Genomic DNA, 17366 nt, shown 5'->3' on the forward strand with positions numbered 1-17366 from the left:
GATTTTTGGCTGGAAGTTGTGTCGGTAGTAGGGTTGGCGGCCAGCATGGTTAAGGTTGAGAAATTTGGAGGGAAGTTTGATACACTCTCATACCAAATCAAAGCTTTTGGTATCTATATATACTTAAAAATTTAGCTATATCAACTTTTTTACAACCTTCATTATGAGCCTCTTAAATACATTTGTGTCTTTCAAGTTGATTGTAAAGCAGCATGTACAAGTGCTTAAAGCCATTTGAGATGGGGTAATATTGCAAGTTCTTCAAACTTTTAAGACACTACAGGGTTAAGATTGAGATTTCACATGGAATTCTAAAGGAACCCTAATATAATAGCACGTAAATGAAGAGCTTCAGTTAGATCGTTTCAATTCCTTTTTCCTCGCGAATAATCTGACCCTTCGTTCCAGTCTCCACCCTTGAATTGAATCCACACACACATGAGAGCGAGAAGGGATCCAGAGGAGACGATGACAATGATTCAACGGCGGCAAAGGATCAAACGGTGGCGACGATGGTTTCAATGATTCAACAGTTTGAAGTGCGTTTCTGTGAGAAGAAATCTGCTGTATCTGGATATGGTGGGACGTCAATACGATTGCTTGATTAACCCTCTCGGGGCCGTCCGATCAACGTTTGAGAAGGCGGTGCCAACTGGTGCAGATCCGACATCATTTGACGGTAAAGATTGGGGCGTATCAGATCTATTTCGAGAATATCTTTTTCAAAACGAAGCCGTCATTCAGGTAATTCTAGGGTTTATGAATTTCAAAACGACGACGTTCTAGGGTTTATGATTGTGACTACTTTTTTAAATCACTCTGCTGTTTTGCGGGTGCTGATTTTATTTTAAATATTGTTGATTGATTTGAGTATTTGATGATAATTTTTTAGGTTCCTATTCTGACTCATTCAACGGTTAAATGGGTTCAAGCGAATTTGTTAGTTCGGTTTCGTGGGATGATACAAGATATGTTAGGAAATGAATGCTATGTTGGTCCTTATAAGGTACGATTCTGAATTAGAACGGGTTCTAAAGAGTTGCTAATTAATCAAAGGTCCCACTTTTGAATCTTGTATTAAATTACGATTGTTGTTATTATAATTTATCTTTTGTAGAATGAAGGCACATGGAATAGCAACAAATTCACAGATATTTCTCAATTTCCCATGGGTCATTCACAGATATTTACAGTTTCCCAGTTACACTCAATTAAGGTTTTGTTTAAGCAGTCCCTTATATCTGTAGAAACAGTAAAAGCAATTGCCAAAACAAGTAGATCATTGATACAGAATGGTAATTGTCAGTGGACTGAGAATCTGTCAGTGTACATTTGGGTTCCTCATGATGATGCTTCAAAACGGCACGGGCAAAGCCTGCATAAGCTTCTTATTTCCTATGTTTTGCATTTCCATCTCATGTTTTTAATTAAGTTTGAATTTGATTACATATATGTTCGCTGACATGCTTCTTGTGGTCTATTATTATTTCACTAATAATGTATTGTTATGTTGTGTGGCAGGGGTCTGGTAGATCAGGCATCCTTGGAGAAGTTACAGTAAATTTGTCAAGTCACTTGAGTTCTGAGACTTCGACTACTGTTGCGGAACCACTAAAAAACTGTAGTTATGGGACAATCTTACAGGTTAGTCATTATAAGATGCTTTAAAATTCCTTTTGAAAAACTATAATTATTCTTCTAGATTCTTATGTGTCTTTTGATGACAGGTTTCGTAAACATGAGGCTTCTGATGCATTGACAAGTACAAGATCCACAGGTATGAAACCGGGCATTTGTTTAATAACTTTGTAACATTATGACTATGCTAAAAAATCCGTACATCAAAACTTTACAATTAAGTTATTTATTTCAGGTTCGTGGGCCGAAATGTGCATGCAGACTTGCAACATGGTACTAACATAATCATGCTGGAACGTGGTTATAATGTTTGGGAAGCATCTGGTAAACCTGTTCGTCGTTGCAGTGGAACGACCTACAAAGGAGGGTGATAAATCCAAGCCTTGATAACATTATACGCTATTTGCACTATTTATTATACATCATCTGATAAAAATATCATTGGATATATGATAGCTCGCGCGTAAGGAAGACTACCCTTTGGAGCTAAATATTCCTTAATTCTTATAGAAGTCTTCTCAATTGACCATGGGGGCTCTACTTTTCCTTACTGAATAAACTTGGTCTCGTTATAAATGGAAAGGCAACAAAAAACTTTCAACTATAATTGATTGATTTCCATAAACAATGTAATTGTGCATATTTATTTTTAGATAACCGTCTACATAAATGTTTCGTGCTTTTCCTTCGCATGCCTGCTTATGCAGATTCGGATTCAGAAGAACCAGTTGACAGTGACCCACATGAAAGGTATACCGTCTGCACTTAGTGTTAGTAATGAAAACCCGTACACCCGTACTACTTTTCGATGCATATATACGTAAACATAGTATACCATTTTTAATAGTTTTCTTTTCGTTATTTCACTGCAGTCAGTTTGGCTGGTGATGGGATTGGGGATGATGGTGGCATGCGTTAGCTAAAGTTTGGTCTATGTGTTATCCAATAAGATAGGAAGGCGTGCGAGAGTTTATGCGTTTTTCCTTTATCTGTTTCATGTTTTTTTTCTTGGAAGACATCTTTTTCCACTTCTTTTTGGCCGGCAAGTTTTGCCAAGGAAACAACTTATGGTCCATGGTTTTATAAAGTTTAAGCACGCCCCTTTGTAGGTGTATCGTCTTACATGTTATGCACCGGCCGTGTCAGACGTCTTACCACGAACAAACAATAGCTATTATGCATGTCGTGCATCGCACGGGCTTTCTCCCTAGTTCATAATAATAGATTACAATTGATCATATCTATAAATATGCACAATTCAATACCCTTAATAATAATCTACTTGACAACTAAACACTTAGGTGTTGTTTGTTTTCTAACAGGTAAAATGTATGCAGTCTGCGGATCACATCTACAAACATCTGTAGAAGAAGAGGTGGACTAAACCTCTGTAGTGTGCAAGAAGAAGGTTGTTTGTTTTCTAATGTATGCAGATTTCTAAAATAAACTGGTGGTGGTGTACGGACGGTGGTAGTGGGTGGTGGACATGGACGGTGGGTGGTGGTGGTGGTGGTGGACGGTGGTGGTGGTGGTGATGGTGGACGGTGGTGGTGGTGGTGGTGGTGGTGATGGACGGTGATGGGTGGTGGTGGTGGTAGATGGCGGTGGTGTGTGGTTGTGGTTTTTAACCCTCTGCGGACCTTAGAAGATTTAAGAAGTGACTGGGCCAATTCTGCACCAAGAAGAGCTCACGCAGATGTCTTTTTGATGAAACGTCTTCGGAAAAAACAAATAGTCTGCAGATGGTAATGTCTGCGCGTAGGCTATGCGGCGCGGACAGAAGAGCCTGCGCAGATCTTTTTAGAAAAACAAACACCACCTTAGTCTAATAATGCTTGAATCGATATGATCGTATCAGACTAGTTAAATAATTATCTTATCTAGATAGGTATCCCACTGTGTATCAGACTAGTTAAATAATTATCTTATCTAGATAGGTATCCCACTGAGATGAAGATTGGTTATGAAGATGATGGGTATTTTGTTTTCTGTAATAGTTAGTTCGCACCAGCATCTTTAGAACTATCTTGTTTCCTTTAACGTAGTGCTCAGCGGAAGGTGTTATCAATCACAAATTCATTCAACCATTTTCAAAATTAACAAATTACAGCCTAAATTTAGAGATTGCTATCAGAAATGTAAATGGCATCTCTATTGGTATGTCATACATATTAACTCCTAAGAAAAATAACACAAAGGGATTATCCATGAACAAACTATGTCATCACCATCACCTACCTTCTCCAATGATATTATCAAGCATCAGCCCGGAATCATGATTAGGTGTGGTTGTTGAAATAGTGGATTGACTTGTACTTGGTATAGAATTTGTACCTAAAGTTGAAGCAGTACTGTTGAAGGTGGTAGCATCTTTAAAATTAAAGCCAGTCAAATACTCGGGCCGAGTAATGACACCACCTGCTTCTATATCTCCTGAAAGCATTGCCACCACTCGCGACATTGGTGGTCTTTGCATTGGTGAGGTTTGGGTGCATAGAAGGGCGATTTTCGTCACTCTTTTTACTTCATTCTCATCAAATTCAGACAATTCTTCATCCACCAATTCAACTTCACTATTTGCTTCATGTAGGTTCCATGCCTAAAAAATACACCAAATTGGAACCAACCAGATAGAAGTAATTGTCTATTAATAATACAGATATTCTAAAATTATAAGGAATAATTAACAAAATGAAAGATACCCATTCAAGAAGATAAACTTGCTCATCTTCCAAAGTTGAATCAGAATTAGGCCTTCCACTAACAATCTCTAGAGCTACAACTCCAAACCCAAACACATCAGCCTTTTCTGTAAGGTGTCCACGCATTGCATACTCTGGTGCCAAATACCCTCTACAAATACAAATAAAATCGTAACAACTTCGAAAAAGTCGACTGATACACGCGCACACATAATATTATCCAATATCTTACATGGTGCCTGCAACACGAGTACTCATGTGTGTTTTCTTGTCATCATAAAGTTTGGCCAAACCAAAATCTGAGATCTTAGGGTTGAGATCAACATCAAGTAAAACATTGCTAGCTTTAACATCTCTGTGTATAATCCTTATTCGAGATTCCTCATGCAGATATGCAAGACCGCGTGCTAGCCCAAGGCATATTTCAAACCGGGTTGCCCAATTAAGAGATATCCTGTTGTCTCCTGCATCATAGACCCCGAATGTAACATTATAGTTTTATACTCTGCAATTCATGTCTAAAAATGGCAGTTATGATGAACGTAAAGTGATATATCTTACCGAATAATGCTTGATCAAGACTCTTGTTCTCAAGATACTCGTAAACAAGAAGCCGTTTGACTCCTTCAATGCAGCATCCATATAACTTAACAAGATTGCGGTGTTGGACAGCGGATATTGTTGCTATTTCAGCAATAAACTGAGCCTTGCCCTGGTGGGAGGCTACAGAGAGTTGTTTAACAGCTATTACTCTCCCATCATCAAGTGTTCCCTGTTTACAATAAAAAAATTAAAAACCAACTATGGCTAATCTTGAGTTTATGAAGAAAAAATGATCACTCATGAAAAGTATGGAGTACCTTGTAAACAGGTCCAAAACCACCCTCACCAAGCTTATTTGCAGGACTAAAACCATCAGTAGCATCTCTCAGTTCTCCATAACTAAAGGTATATGGTTTGGCGTCAATTCCCAAAAACTCTGTAAATCAGCAGAAGCATGCAAGTTTAGTTAGAAAGCGTGACAAATATGATTACAATCACTACACTATTTCAACAATAATCTGACTTATGCATTATAATAGACTTTGGGTGATTTTCTACCCATTTGACAAGTTTAGTTTTAAGCTATCTTTTTTTTTTCTTATTTTACCGGTTAAAGGTTAAACATAAACCGAGTTAACCATGCAAAAGTAAATGGGTTGCAAATTCATTTACTCTACAGTTCTATGGAGTTGTTTGAGTGTGTCTTTAGATTGTTTTTGCAAGCATTACTAATTTGTATTTATGTAATCAAAACAAAAACTAAATGTGCTACATATGAAAATGGAAAATCTTTCATCTATATTAAAAACAAAATCCAGAAAAAAGTACCTTCATAATTGTCAGATGCGTCCTGCTTTTTCCTCCACTGACGAAAAATATATAGGGCTAATAATGACAGAAAGCTAACAACTGCAATAGGAATCCCAACAATTAAACCTGTCCTATTCTTCTTCTTTGTGGAAGGTGGAGTGTTGCTCACAGTGGGGCGGAAATCTGTACAAAAAGAGAAGTAAAGTATAAGGTGAAGGGTAGTAGTTGTCAAGTATCAAGAACTCGAGAAAGAATTTTAGTACTTGGAGTGGCACTGATCGCTGAGATAAGAGGTCCAAAAGTCCCTCGCATAGGTACACAACAAGTCCCTTTTCCAGACCAGAATAAATGAATCTCAAGGTAGTTATCTGTAACCTGGACTGATGCTTGCCTTTGAACAGGACTAAAGGTAGCCCCCCCTGCTGCCCTTTTTATATCGAAATCTTGAAACACCCGGTTTCCCTGAAAGAAATAAGATTAGAGAAACTAGTGATAGAAATTAGACAAAACAATAACACTATACTTCATACTAGAGGTGGAAAGAGGACTGCGTCAGGCAGGTTGGGTAACAATTTGAAACGGGTCAATCTTGGTATGGGTCAAAACATGCAGAGCCAGGCCAGATTGACCCATACCTTTTTTTTCTGAGATAATTGATGTTCTGAACTAAAAATAGACCTTGGATGACTCTCAACCCATTTTGAATAACAGTCTTATCTACTCCTAATTTTACACCAGTGTCTACTGCGGTACTAAAACCATTACCTAATTACAAAGCAAATTGACCAATTCATTAGTAAATATCGAAATGTCATATCTACTTCAAGGAACGGTCATATATGGTTTTTAAAAACAGCAAATTCCATGGGTTACGAATAGGGGTACTGTTGACTTATGAGTTCAAAGTAGAAACTTCAATGTCAAACTTGCTACAAATTCTCAATTTAGAATTCATATTTTGCCAACAACTTGTTTAGGAAGAGAAAGAAGTTGTTGATGATGAAGAACTTCATTAAAATTCATTGAAAGTTCTGCAAGCCTGTTGATGATGAAGAACTTCAGTAAAATTCATTTAAAGTTCTGCAAACCTGCAAATAGATGTCAAAGACGCGCCTTCCACCACTTTTCCAACTGGGTCCATCTTCTATCTCTAGTTCTGCAAACTGGAGGGTCACTGTGTAATTACCATTTTCCAGCCCTAAACCGTAATATCTTAATGATCCAGCAGAGACTCTCGCTGTCTGGAAAAGTTCTGGATCTAAAGTGCCTGTGAATTGTCTTAAAGAGGAAATCGTATATCGTGGGTTGTCCCTCTGACCCACATTGCTGACACCCCACCTTCTTTCAGAACTCACATAATATGTTGCTGCTCCAAGTGCTTCATTCTCTTCCTCATGAAGTATCCGGTTGGATGAAGTGATTGAAGGACCACCGCAATTTATTCCAAAGCCACTATCTGTAATAACCAACGTTTTAGGGTGTGTGTGAGTTGGCGTTATAAAAAAAGAACTTGAAGCTTCATGTTTTGTCTTACATCTTGGGGACCCACGAGCACAAGGGAAATTCCTTTGGAGACATTCTAAACCTGTAGGCAATTCACTGTTTCCTGAATCTCCTAAAGTGAAGTTGTTCACAACTAAGTTACTGCAAATTGCACATGTTAGAAATATGACATTAGTTCCAAGACCTATGCCAAAAAACAGTTTCAAAATTGGTCACTAACAACCGTTTCTAAAATAAAAGACACAAATCAGAATTCAGAAATAATAATTGTATACTCAACATCATGCACTTACAGTTGTAAGTTTGCCTCATTGACCCAAGAAGGAAGTGTTCCAGATAGTTCATTGTAAGACACATCACTGCATGATGAAAATTGTAAATAACTTATAGAAAAAATATGGAAACCAATGCAGCCATACACTTCACGTACATATTTGTGAGGCTTGCACTCTTTGCATCAGGAAGGGTACCATTTAAACTGTTGTTTCCAAGAAACCTGGGAGTGATAGAAAGGATCATAAGAATACTTATAAGATACTTGAAAATTTCGAGAAAACCACTATTAACCAACAACTTTCTTTTTCACTCTTTCAATATGTTATTGGTCTTTGCCAAACAAAAAAAAACTATATGTAGGTCGCAAGATACACATATGTAGCTGTTAAGTTACATATATATATATATATGTATTATTAAATATATTATGTAACTTCGTGAGCTACATCTATGTACCTTCGCGGCTTCATGAGCTATATTTATATATTTGTTATACAATACTACCCTTTTAATTAGAAGAAATAAAAAAAATGACAGGTTTATAGTGGCTTCCCATGGTTTTCTCATGAACCTAAGGCTATATATTATGTATATTATCATAGAAAGGGATTATGTATGTTACAAGAAAGAGAGTTGACTCAAGTTGAACAACCCTCTTGGAATCTGTCCATCCAAATTGTTGAAACTCAAATCCCTGAAAAGTGTGCACCCAAAGTTAGTAGATGCAGTAAGAGATACCTTGAATTTTTTTATATATCTATAAACTTCTATATCAATGTAGATTACTCACAGTCGAGTCAAATTTGGGTGTCCTCCGATGTCAGTTGGAATTGAGCCAGAAATTCTGTTATTCCTTAAAACTCTGCAAGAAATGATTTGGTTATATTTAGAAATGATTTGGTTATATTTGTTTTCAGGATAGCATGGGTAGAATTAAGAATGATTAATATATATTTGCTCACAGAACACCAAGGGACTTCATATTCCTGATAAAATCCAAAGTTCCATTCAATAAACCACTTATTCTCCTGCAACATTCATATAACCAGAGCAACTGAATTTTAGAGGGTTTGAGTTACAATATCAAAGAATTTGCAAAGTACAAGACTGAAATCTTAATGGAAAAAAGACTTACAAGTCCTGCAAAGAGGTCAAATTATAAAATGAAGGTGGTATTGAACCTTCAAAAGAGTTCCCCTCAAACCTCCTATATGAACATCAAGCATGTAAGTAATTATGAAGTTCATCTCATATATGACACCTTGACCGTGAATATCGCATACAAGTTAGCTTACAATTCCACTAATTGTGTCCAATTCCCTATAAAGTTAGGTATTCTCCCGGTGAATTCATTATCAGAAGCCCATCTGACAGCACAAGAATTAGTATCCATAGTAAATGATGTGATTAATGACAAATAACTAGAACAATAAACATACAGTGCTCCTTCCCTTCAATGGAAATCGCAACTTTTCACTCGGTGTATAGTGTAAATGGTTAATATTTGTCAAATATCTAAAATGCCCATCAGTACAAACCAAACCAAAGGCGTATATAATAAATTTAATTGTAATGATGACAATACAAAACTATGAACTTGTAACATGAACACTTGCTCAAAATATGACATCTTAAAAAAGAAGTACTACTTAAAAATTATCTAAAAAATAAATGCTCTTAAAATAAATGCTCTTACACTGTAACCATGTTCTGTAAATTAGCAAATGTAGAAGGTATTTCACCGCCCACTCCAGAACTATCAATGTAACTAAAAAGAGAACATATATGAAGATGATTTAAGATTTGTTCAATGACATTATGTATAAATATGCACAGCAGAAAGGTAAATCCAGTTAAAAAAAACTCCAAACGTTATTTCATCTTATATTAAGATGATATACGATTTATTGATGAACTAATCGATTGATCTAGAGAAAAAATAGAAGATAACAAACATGAATGTTCTTACAGTTGTTGTAAATTTCGCAAATTTCCAATTTCAGATGGTAGGGAACCATTGAAATTGTTTCCGCTAAACGACCTGCGACAAAAAATTTAACATTTCATTCAACAGAGAATTAAATAATAGAAGTTGCTGATAGATTAAATTAAAAGTAAATAAAAAGAAGATATATACAACAATCTAAGGTCAGAAAGCTGTCCTAGCTCTGGTGGAAGCTCCCCAGATAAAGCATTGAGGCTCACAGTCCTAAAGATAAATTCAAAATCATTGTCATAAATCTCAGCTTTATTCTTAAGGATGCTGAGATTAAAAATGATCAACGTGTCAGAACTACAAAAAGGAAACGCTTACAGCCACTGCATCCGAGTTAAATTACCAATTGAAGGTGACAAGGGACCTGTCAAGTAGTTCTGGGCCAAATTTCTGTAGAAAATACTTGATTATTTAGCAGAATACAAGAATAGATATTCATAAGAACTAATGTACATGTGAGTGTACACAAACACACGCAGACATAACTAGTTGTAGGTTTTATATCCAAAGACAAGTTCTCCATTTTTTAGGGGAATGGTTTGTTGGTGATTTTAGTATCATCACGCAATTGGAGTAATCTAAAAGGCTACATGGTTTTCACAACCATGTTATTTGTACACGTTACAACTAACATAGCATTTGCTAACATGCAAAAAGGAAAACAAAATAAACTAAGTATTCTTTGTATTTTAATGGAAAAGAAAAGTAAAAAATAAAATACCAAAAGCATCTACATTCATTCACTCACTCACTCTTGGCATGTTGTTAAGCTTGCTGAAGTTTGCAACAAAACCAAAATTCTGATGATAAAACAACTAACTCAATCTTAGTTTTATTAAAAAAAAAAGTAAATTTCATCTATACACTCCATGAGTACATCAATATTAGAACATGTTAGTTTCATCAATGACTTTCTTGATAAAATTACATATTAATTTGGTCTAAAGAAAATTACCGTTTATCATATCTAACTAGACATGTTTCTAAGAGATGTCAAAACGTTTTATCAAAACTATCCATATAGCAAATCAAACATAACTCAACAAATTTATAGCACAATGCAATAGTGAAGAAATAGCTGCATACATACAGAGTCATAAGGTAAACCAAAGTCCAGAGTTCTTCTGGGATTGGGCCCGCCACATCCATTGCATAAACTTTTCTGGGGAAGCAACCATTGTCAAGAGATACCGAAATACATGTAAGTATAACAGTTGTAGTGGTAAGAGAAGTTGTTCCTAAAGTTCATTAAAGGGAAGAAATCCAAGAGAAGCACTTACAGTTGAGTAATGTGGCAAGTAGAATTAGGGAAATTACAATCACATATGATGCCAGGATTGTAAGTCGGTAAATCGAAGCTGGTAGCTTCCAAAGCAGCGCCGCTGCACGGTTCTCCGCTTAGGTTCCATCCCCTCTGTGTTGCTACAGTTTCCGGTATCCTCCATTGCCTGAACATTTCATTTATAGCTCGCACTGCAACACGAGTTTCATTCACATCAATATCATAATCATGTTACTACTAACCCAAATCTTCAAATTGACAAAATCGAAAATTCAATACATTAGCGAGACCGAGAATGAGGTCTTGATCTTTAATGCCATTTCCAGACATAATGTTACCCAAACCTAATTGCCAAAAGCCCAAAACTCAACGAGCATTTACCTCGCAACGACCATCTCACTCGCTGTAACGCGAATCAAAATCAGTTTTAAATGGAGTATTGCACTGTCTTACCATCAGGTATCAAGACGAGTGACCTTATCTGGAAATAAAGTCGCGAGTAAGCTTAGGCAGAACCACCTTAAACCAACATACTACCACCAGCGTTATGCTCATTCAGGCGGGAAAAAATCAAAATGGTAGTGTGTGGATATTTGTGTCAACTATTGTCAAACCTAACCCTCTACATTCAGTTTATTATGAAAATGCCGATTCCTGTTACGTAGACGATAATCAAGAACTTCCGGGATCCGAGTTTGGGCCGCTCGTTACCTTACGTTTATTAATTTTATTATGGGTCGAACAATAACTTCTTATGTTTATATTTGTTTCGAATTTGGGCCGTAGGCCACTTTATGTTATTGGGTCGGAAACACTAGAAGTCCATTAGGTTTATTATTGGGTCATTGATGGTTTGGGCCGTGTTTATGTTTGAAACGGTGTGACTGAGGAAAAACTGTATGAGCGGTTATGTGGGAATCGACATATCCCTCCAGCAAACGTGTGACACTCGAGGTTTTTCCGAACGATCACCTTGTAATATTTTGTGTGTATATAAATATTATTAAATGAAAACGTGATTTTTACTTGATATGTGACGTATGTATGTATTATATATGTAAATATGAGAGCCGAAACCACGACCCGAGACCATGACTCGCAACCGGGCGGTTGCGAGTGGGTCACTCGGTTGCGAGTGGGCCTTTGGGCCGTAACCGGTTTGGGTCGAAACCCCCAAGCCCAACCCGAAACACCCTATGAATATATATCCCACCTCCTCCTCATTTCCTTCATTTGTTACACCAAACAAACACACACCTCTTCTATTTTCTCTCAACTAAAAACCCCAAGCCAACAACATCCAAACTCTTCCAAACTTTCGGTTCAAGCTCAAGGATCTCGGACAAGGAAACTCGGTCAAGACCAATTCGGACACTCCATCTTCTCGGTTCTCTTTTCTTTGTTTTCGGCTCCTCCTTTCATAACCGGTTAGTGTTATCTTTGTGTATCTTTTGTGTATAAGATTTATGTGGGTTAAATGAACTAGAAATATTATGCTTGGTTAGAAATACTATGCATGATTTTTAGGAAGATTGTGAAGTTTTGACTATGTGTGTTAAACCCTATGTATGATACTTGCTAACATGCTTAAATGGTTATGGAATAATGGTTTAAGGATGTTTAGGGCCAACCGAGTTATGTTAATGCCACTAAGTGTATGTTTTACTTGTTCTTGCATATTAATCTTGTTAGAAATAGGTGATTTTCGGTCCAAAAATGTGTGATTATGTTAACATGAAAACCCTAGGAAAAACTATGAACTTGATGAACTTGTTGAAGATAGTTTGAAGATTTTAAAATGGTAATGTTTGATCTATTGTTGTATATGGTCAAATTAGGAAAAGTGTTTGTAGAAACCTTATTGGCTGTTTCCAAATATGGGTCTGATTTCATATGTACAATTTGGACTGTCTTTTCTGCATCATCACGTGTATATGAAAGTGACAGATTACGACTCGCAACGACAGCATTCCGACTCGCAACGACGGCATTACGACTCGAAACCACACGGTTGCGACTCGCAACCAAAGCATGACAAGTCGAAACCACGAGATTTCGACTCGAGACTACGACGGTTGCGACTCGCAACCAACACGTGACAACTCGAGACCACGATTGCGACTCGCAACCATAACGAGACAAGCCGAGACCACCTGGTTGCGACTCGAGACAAGCTGGTTGCGAGTGGGCTGTCCATTTTGGTTATTGGGCCATTCTGTGTTAACTTGGACTATCTGTTAAATGGACTATGTGATGCGGTTGACTGTTTAATTGTTTAGGCCGGCCCAATAACCCAATGACTGTTTACTTATATGCTTGATACGTGCCTATATGTGTTTTACGTGAATGATTGTGCACCGAACCTGACCTATACCGGTAACCATGTTAGGACGTGGTGACCAACGTGATTGACAAGTAACCTAAACCTACCGAGCAACCCAAGGTGAGTTCACAACTTAAAAGCATGCGTCCCGGTGGTTTGGGACACGAGACTAACAACCCTATCCCCTGGTAAAAGGGGATACCATTTACATACCTTCCCTAGTTATTGGGAACAAAACTTACTTTTCCTTCCCGGGTATTGGGAAACCTTTTGGTTAATTACTGTTTATACGGATTGCAACTAACGGCACTAAACGAAACTCTATCACTCAAGTCCCTACTACAAATACCGATTAGTCGCCGGGTTAGGCGAACGGGTTATTAGTTGATAGCGCTATTTAGGTGTTTACCAGCCTCACACCGTGCCCTGGTTTGGGACGGGCGTGAACTAATGTACTCAGAAATCCGTCAATGATGATAGAACATTGACATCGGGGCATCCTGCGGATACGCAACGGTTACCTAGTGTTCGGTATTGGAAAAACAGTTTAGTCGCTAACTTTTGGGGTAGCTCCCCAGGGCATGTATAAACGGATAAATTAACCGGTGAAACAAAGTTTTTGGGTAATTAAAACTGGACAACTAGTGAACTCACTCAGCATTATTGTTGACCCCTTACTGCATGCTTTGCAGGTAACCAGTGACGATGGAGCTTGCAGCTTGGGAATGCGTAGTGTCTGTTCACCCCTGTGTTGGGCGTTACCTCATTTTGAATCATGAACTTGTTTTAAACTACCTTACCTATGCTTCCGCTACTTAGTATTGTTTTGAACCAAAACTTTAAACTCTGAACTTAATATTTGCTAAGCTTACGAATAGTAAGTATTACTTTTGTTATCAACTAAAGTATTCAGTATAATTGGTGGCTGGATCCGGGTCGGTCACGCCCCCGAAGCGGGTGTTATCCGCAGGTGGATTTTGGGGGTGTGACAGATTGGTATCAGAGCCATTGGTTATAGTGAACTTGGTTTTAAAAAGGGAAAAATCTTTTTGGAGAAAACCAGACTATAACCCGTGACTCGCAACGACACTACACTCCAAGTGCAAGGCTCGACACTTTTGACCTCATAGCTCGGACCAGTGTTTACTTGTTGCTTACTTTATGTTTCCTGTTATGCTATACGTACTAGTGTGCCTAAACTAGATAGATACACCTCTCTCTTCTATCTCATTCTCGCTACACTACGACATCACACTCATACTGTGTTTTCTGGTTATGAAGACAATGAGTGGACGCGGAAGAGGAAACATTAACATGACGCAGGCTCAGTTCACTAACCTGCTCAACACAGTGGCTGCGGCTTTTGCAGCCCACCCCATAGGTAAGCTCGTTGCTTTAGGATGTATAGATCCTACCGCCACATCGACTTTTCGCCTCTAAACCTATGCGTTTCGCTTCTCACCCTATAGGTCAGCATGCACCTGCGCAACCACCAGTGTGTACTTTCAAAACTTTCATGGATTGCAAGCCTCTCCCTTTCAACGGCACTGAGGGTGCCATAGGTCTTCTGCATTGGATTGAGAAAATTGAAGCTGTTTTTGCCGTTTGCGAGTGTCCCCCTGCAAATTGGGTGAAATTTGCTACTGCTACGCTCGAAGGAAGCGCGCTTTCTTGGTGGAAGGCGCAGATTCAGATGTTTGGGTTGGAAACTGCAAATGCTACTGCGTGGGAGGATTTCAAGGATATGATTAAGGATGAATACTGTCACCGGGATGACATCCACAAGCTTGAGAACGAGTACTATGAACTCAAGATGGTTGGGTCGGAAATTGAAACTTACACCAAGCTGTCCAACGACTATGCTGCTCTCTGCCCGAACATGTCTCGACCAATGTATCGAAGAATCGAACTGTACATCAAGGGTTTGGCTCCTGAAATTCGAAGCCATGTCACTTCAGCCAACCACACTACCATTCAGCCGATTGTTCGACTTGCTCATAAACTTACTGATCAGGCCGTAGAAGAGGGCCGGTTGCCCAAAAGGATCGGTGCTACTGTCGGAACTTCTAGTGACAGCAAGCGTAAGTGGGAAGGAAGTCAGAGCAAGGATGTTAACCCCACTCAGGCCCCAGCACAGCAAAGGAAAACAGAAAACAGCAAAGGCACCCAGCAACAGGGTGGCTACCGGGGAAGCTACCCAAAGTGCAACAAGTGTAACAGACACCACCATGGGGCGTGTAACAAGGGTCAGTGTCAGCGATGCCACAAGATGGGGCACGAAGCCAAGGATTGTAGAAGTCAGTTCCCAGCCAAACAGAATCAGCAACAACCCCAACAGCAACAGCAGCAGGGAAACGACCGAGCATGTTTTAAATGTGGGGCAACAGGGCACTTTAAGAAGGATTGCCCTGAACTGAATCAGAACCGCAACAATAATCAGGGAGCTGGGAACAACAATCAGAACAACAATGCTGGGAATGGTGCTAGAGGAAGAGCTTTCGTGATTGGAGCTGGTGAAGCAAGGAATGACCCCAATGTCGTGACGGGTAAGTTCCTACTCGATGATCGTTATGTTTCTGTGTTATTTGATTCCGGTGCCGATGCTAGTTATGTATCCCTACGTATTAGTAAGAAGCTTAAGCGTCCGCTTTCGTTACTAAGTTCTCCTCATGTCGTCGAGTTAGCTAATGGTAGAAACATCGAGGCCTCACACGTTGTCAAGGGTTGCAAACTAGAGTTGTCTGGTCAGACATTTAGTATCGACCTTTTCCCTGTTACTCTTGGAAGCTTCGACGTCGTTATTGGTATGGATTGGTTATCCAAGCATCGCGCTGAGATCCTCTGTCAAGAGAAAGCAGTTCGTATTCCTCGCCGTTCTGGCAAACCCCTCATTGTACAAGGTGGCAAGGGTGGAGAAATCTCCGGCATTATCTCGTTCTTGAAGGCCCAGAAGTGTTTACGGAAAGGGCACACCGCTATCTTGGCACTTGTTACCAACACGCAGGAAAAGGAAAGGAGGATTGAAGACTTTCCAGTAGTACGCGACTATCCCGAGGTATTTCCTGAGGAACTACCTGGACTCCCTCCCCACCGTCAGGTCGAATTCCAAATCGAGCTAGCTCCCGGAGCAGCGCCTATAGCTCGTGCACCTTATCGACTAGCCCCCGCAGAATTAAAGGAACTCTCTATTCAACTACAGGAACTTTTGGATAAAGGATTTATCCGTCCTAGCTCATCACCCTGGGGAGCACCGGTACTCTTTGTTAAGAAGAAGGATGGCACGTTCCGAATGTGTATTGATTATCGTGAGTTGAATAAGGTTACCATCAAGAATCGTTACCCTCTCCCGCGAATCGACGATTTGTTTGATCAACTGCAAGGATCGAGCTACTATTCTAAGATTGATCTGCGATCAGGCTACCATCAGTTAAGGGTCCGTAACGAAGATATTTCCAAAACTGCATTCAGAACTCGTTATGGTCATTATGAATTCCTCGTTATGCCCTTTGGAATGACCAACGCCCCTGCAGTGTTCATGGATCTTATGAACCGAGTATGCAAACCCTACCTCGACAAGTTCGTGATCGTGTTTATAGACGACATCCTGATCTACTCGAAAAGTCAGGAAGAGCATGAACAGCACCTACGCCTTATCCTCGAACTCCTTCGCAATGAGCAACTGTATGCCAAGTTCTCGAAATGCGACTTCTGGCTTCGAGAAGTCCATTTCCTTGGGCACGTGGTTAACAAGGATGGAATCCACGTCGACCCAGCTAAGATCGACTCTATAAAGAATTGGCCTACCCCTAAGACTCCGACTGAAGTTCGCCAATTCTTGGGATTGGCAGGTTACTACCGCAGATTCATTCAAGGATTCTCAAAGGTTGCACAACCCCTCACTACGCTCACTCAGAAAGGCGTCACCTACAAGTGGAATGAAGCACAGGAATCTGCTTTTCAGAGGCTTAAGGATAACCTCTGTAGTGCTCCTATTCTCTCGTTGCCTGAAGGCACTGACGACTTCGTGGTTTATTGCGATGCATCTATTCATGGGCTCGGTTGCGTGTTGATGCAACGCGAGAAAGTCATTGCTTACGCATCCCGACAACTTAAGACACATGAAAGGAACTACACAACACACGACTTGGAGCTAGGAGCAGTGATATTTGCGCTTAAGATATGGAGACATTACCTGTACGGTACCAAGTGCACCATTTACACCGATCACAGGAGTCTCGAGCATATCTTCAAGCAGAAGGAGTTAAACATGCGACAACGCCGGTGGGTTGAACT

At 39.3% G+C, this 17366-nt stretch overlaps 1 protein-coding gene and 1 long non-coding RNA gene across 2 annotated transcripts in view; one reads left to right on the plus strand and one right to left on the minus strand.

Moving 5' to 3' along the window:
• Positions 1-747: 747 nt before the first annotated feature.
• LOC110890178 lies at positions 748-1777 on the plus strand. Its single transcript, XR_002564293.2, has 3 exons — positions 748-1006; positions 1118-1644; positions 1728-1777. It is a non-coding gene; the product is annotated as an uncharacterized LOC110890178 (long non-coding RNA).
• A 1920-nt stretch (positions 1778-3697) lies between these two features.
• LOC110890177 (probable LRR receptor-like serine/threonine-protein kinase At1g56130) overlaps positions 3698-17366 on the minus strand; it is a 30762-nt gene continuing 17093 nt past the window's right edge. Inside the window, exons 2-23 of the mRNA XM_022137745.2 lie at positions 10749-10941; positions 10559-10630; positions 9787-9858; positions 9610-9681; positions 9442-9513; positions 9169-9240; positions 8768-8839; positions 8608-8679; positions 8435-8500; positions 8263-8334; positions 8095-8166; positions 7627-7692; positions 7490-7555; positions 7228-7337; positions 6782-7149; positions 5957-6155; positions 5712-5876; positions 5201-5319; positions 4902-5112; positions 4573-4804; positions 4341-4491; positions 3698-4237 (exon numbers count right to left, since the gene is read on the minus strand). Coding sequence (XP_021993437.1) covers positions 3869-4237; positions 4341-4491; positions 4573-4804; positions 4902-5112; positions 5201-5319; positions 5712-5876; positions 5957-6155; positions 6782-7149; positions 7228-7337; positions 7490-7555; positions 7627-7692; positions 8095-8166; positions 8263-8334; positions 8435-8500; positions 8608-8679; positions 8768-8839; positions 9169-9240; positions 9442-9513; positions 9610-9681; positions 9787-9858; positions 10559-10630; positions 10749-10941 — 2963 coding nt within the window. The 3' untranslated portion in view covers positions 3698-3868. The remainder of the gene's footprint in view (positions 4238-4340; positions 4492-4572; positions 4805-4901; positions 5113-5200; positions 5320-5711; positions 5877-5956; positions 6156-6781; positions 7150-7227; positions 7338-7489; positions 7556-7626; positions 7693-8094; positions 8167-8262; positions 8335-8434; positions 8501-8607; positions 8680-8767; positions 8840-9168; positions 9241-9441; positions 9514-9609; positions 9682-9786; positions 9859-10558; positions 10631-10748; positions 10942-17366) is intronic.

Source organism: Helianthus annuus, chromosome 11 (genome assembly GCF_002127325.2).
Source record: "Helianthus annuus cultivar XRQ/B chromosome 11, HanXRQr2.0-SUNRISE, whole genome shotgun sequence".
In the NCBI taxonomy this organism is placed as follows: domain Eukaryota; kingdom Viridiplantae; phylum Streptophyta; class Magnoliopsida; order Asterales; family Asteraceae; genus Helianthus; species Helianthus annuus.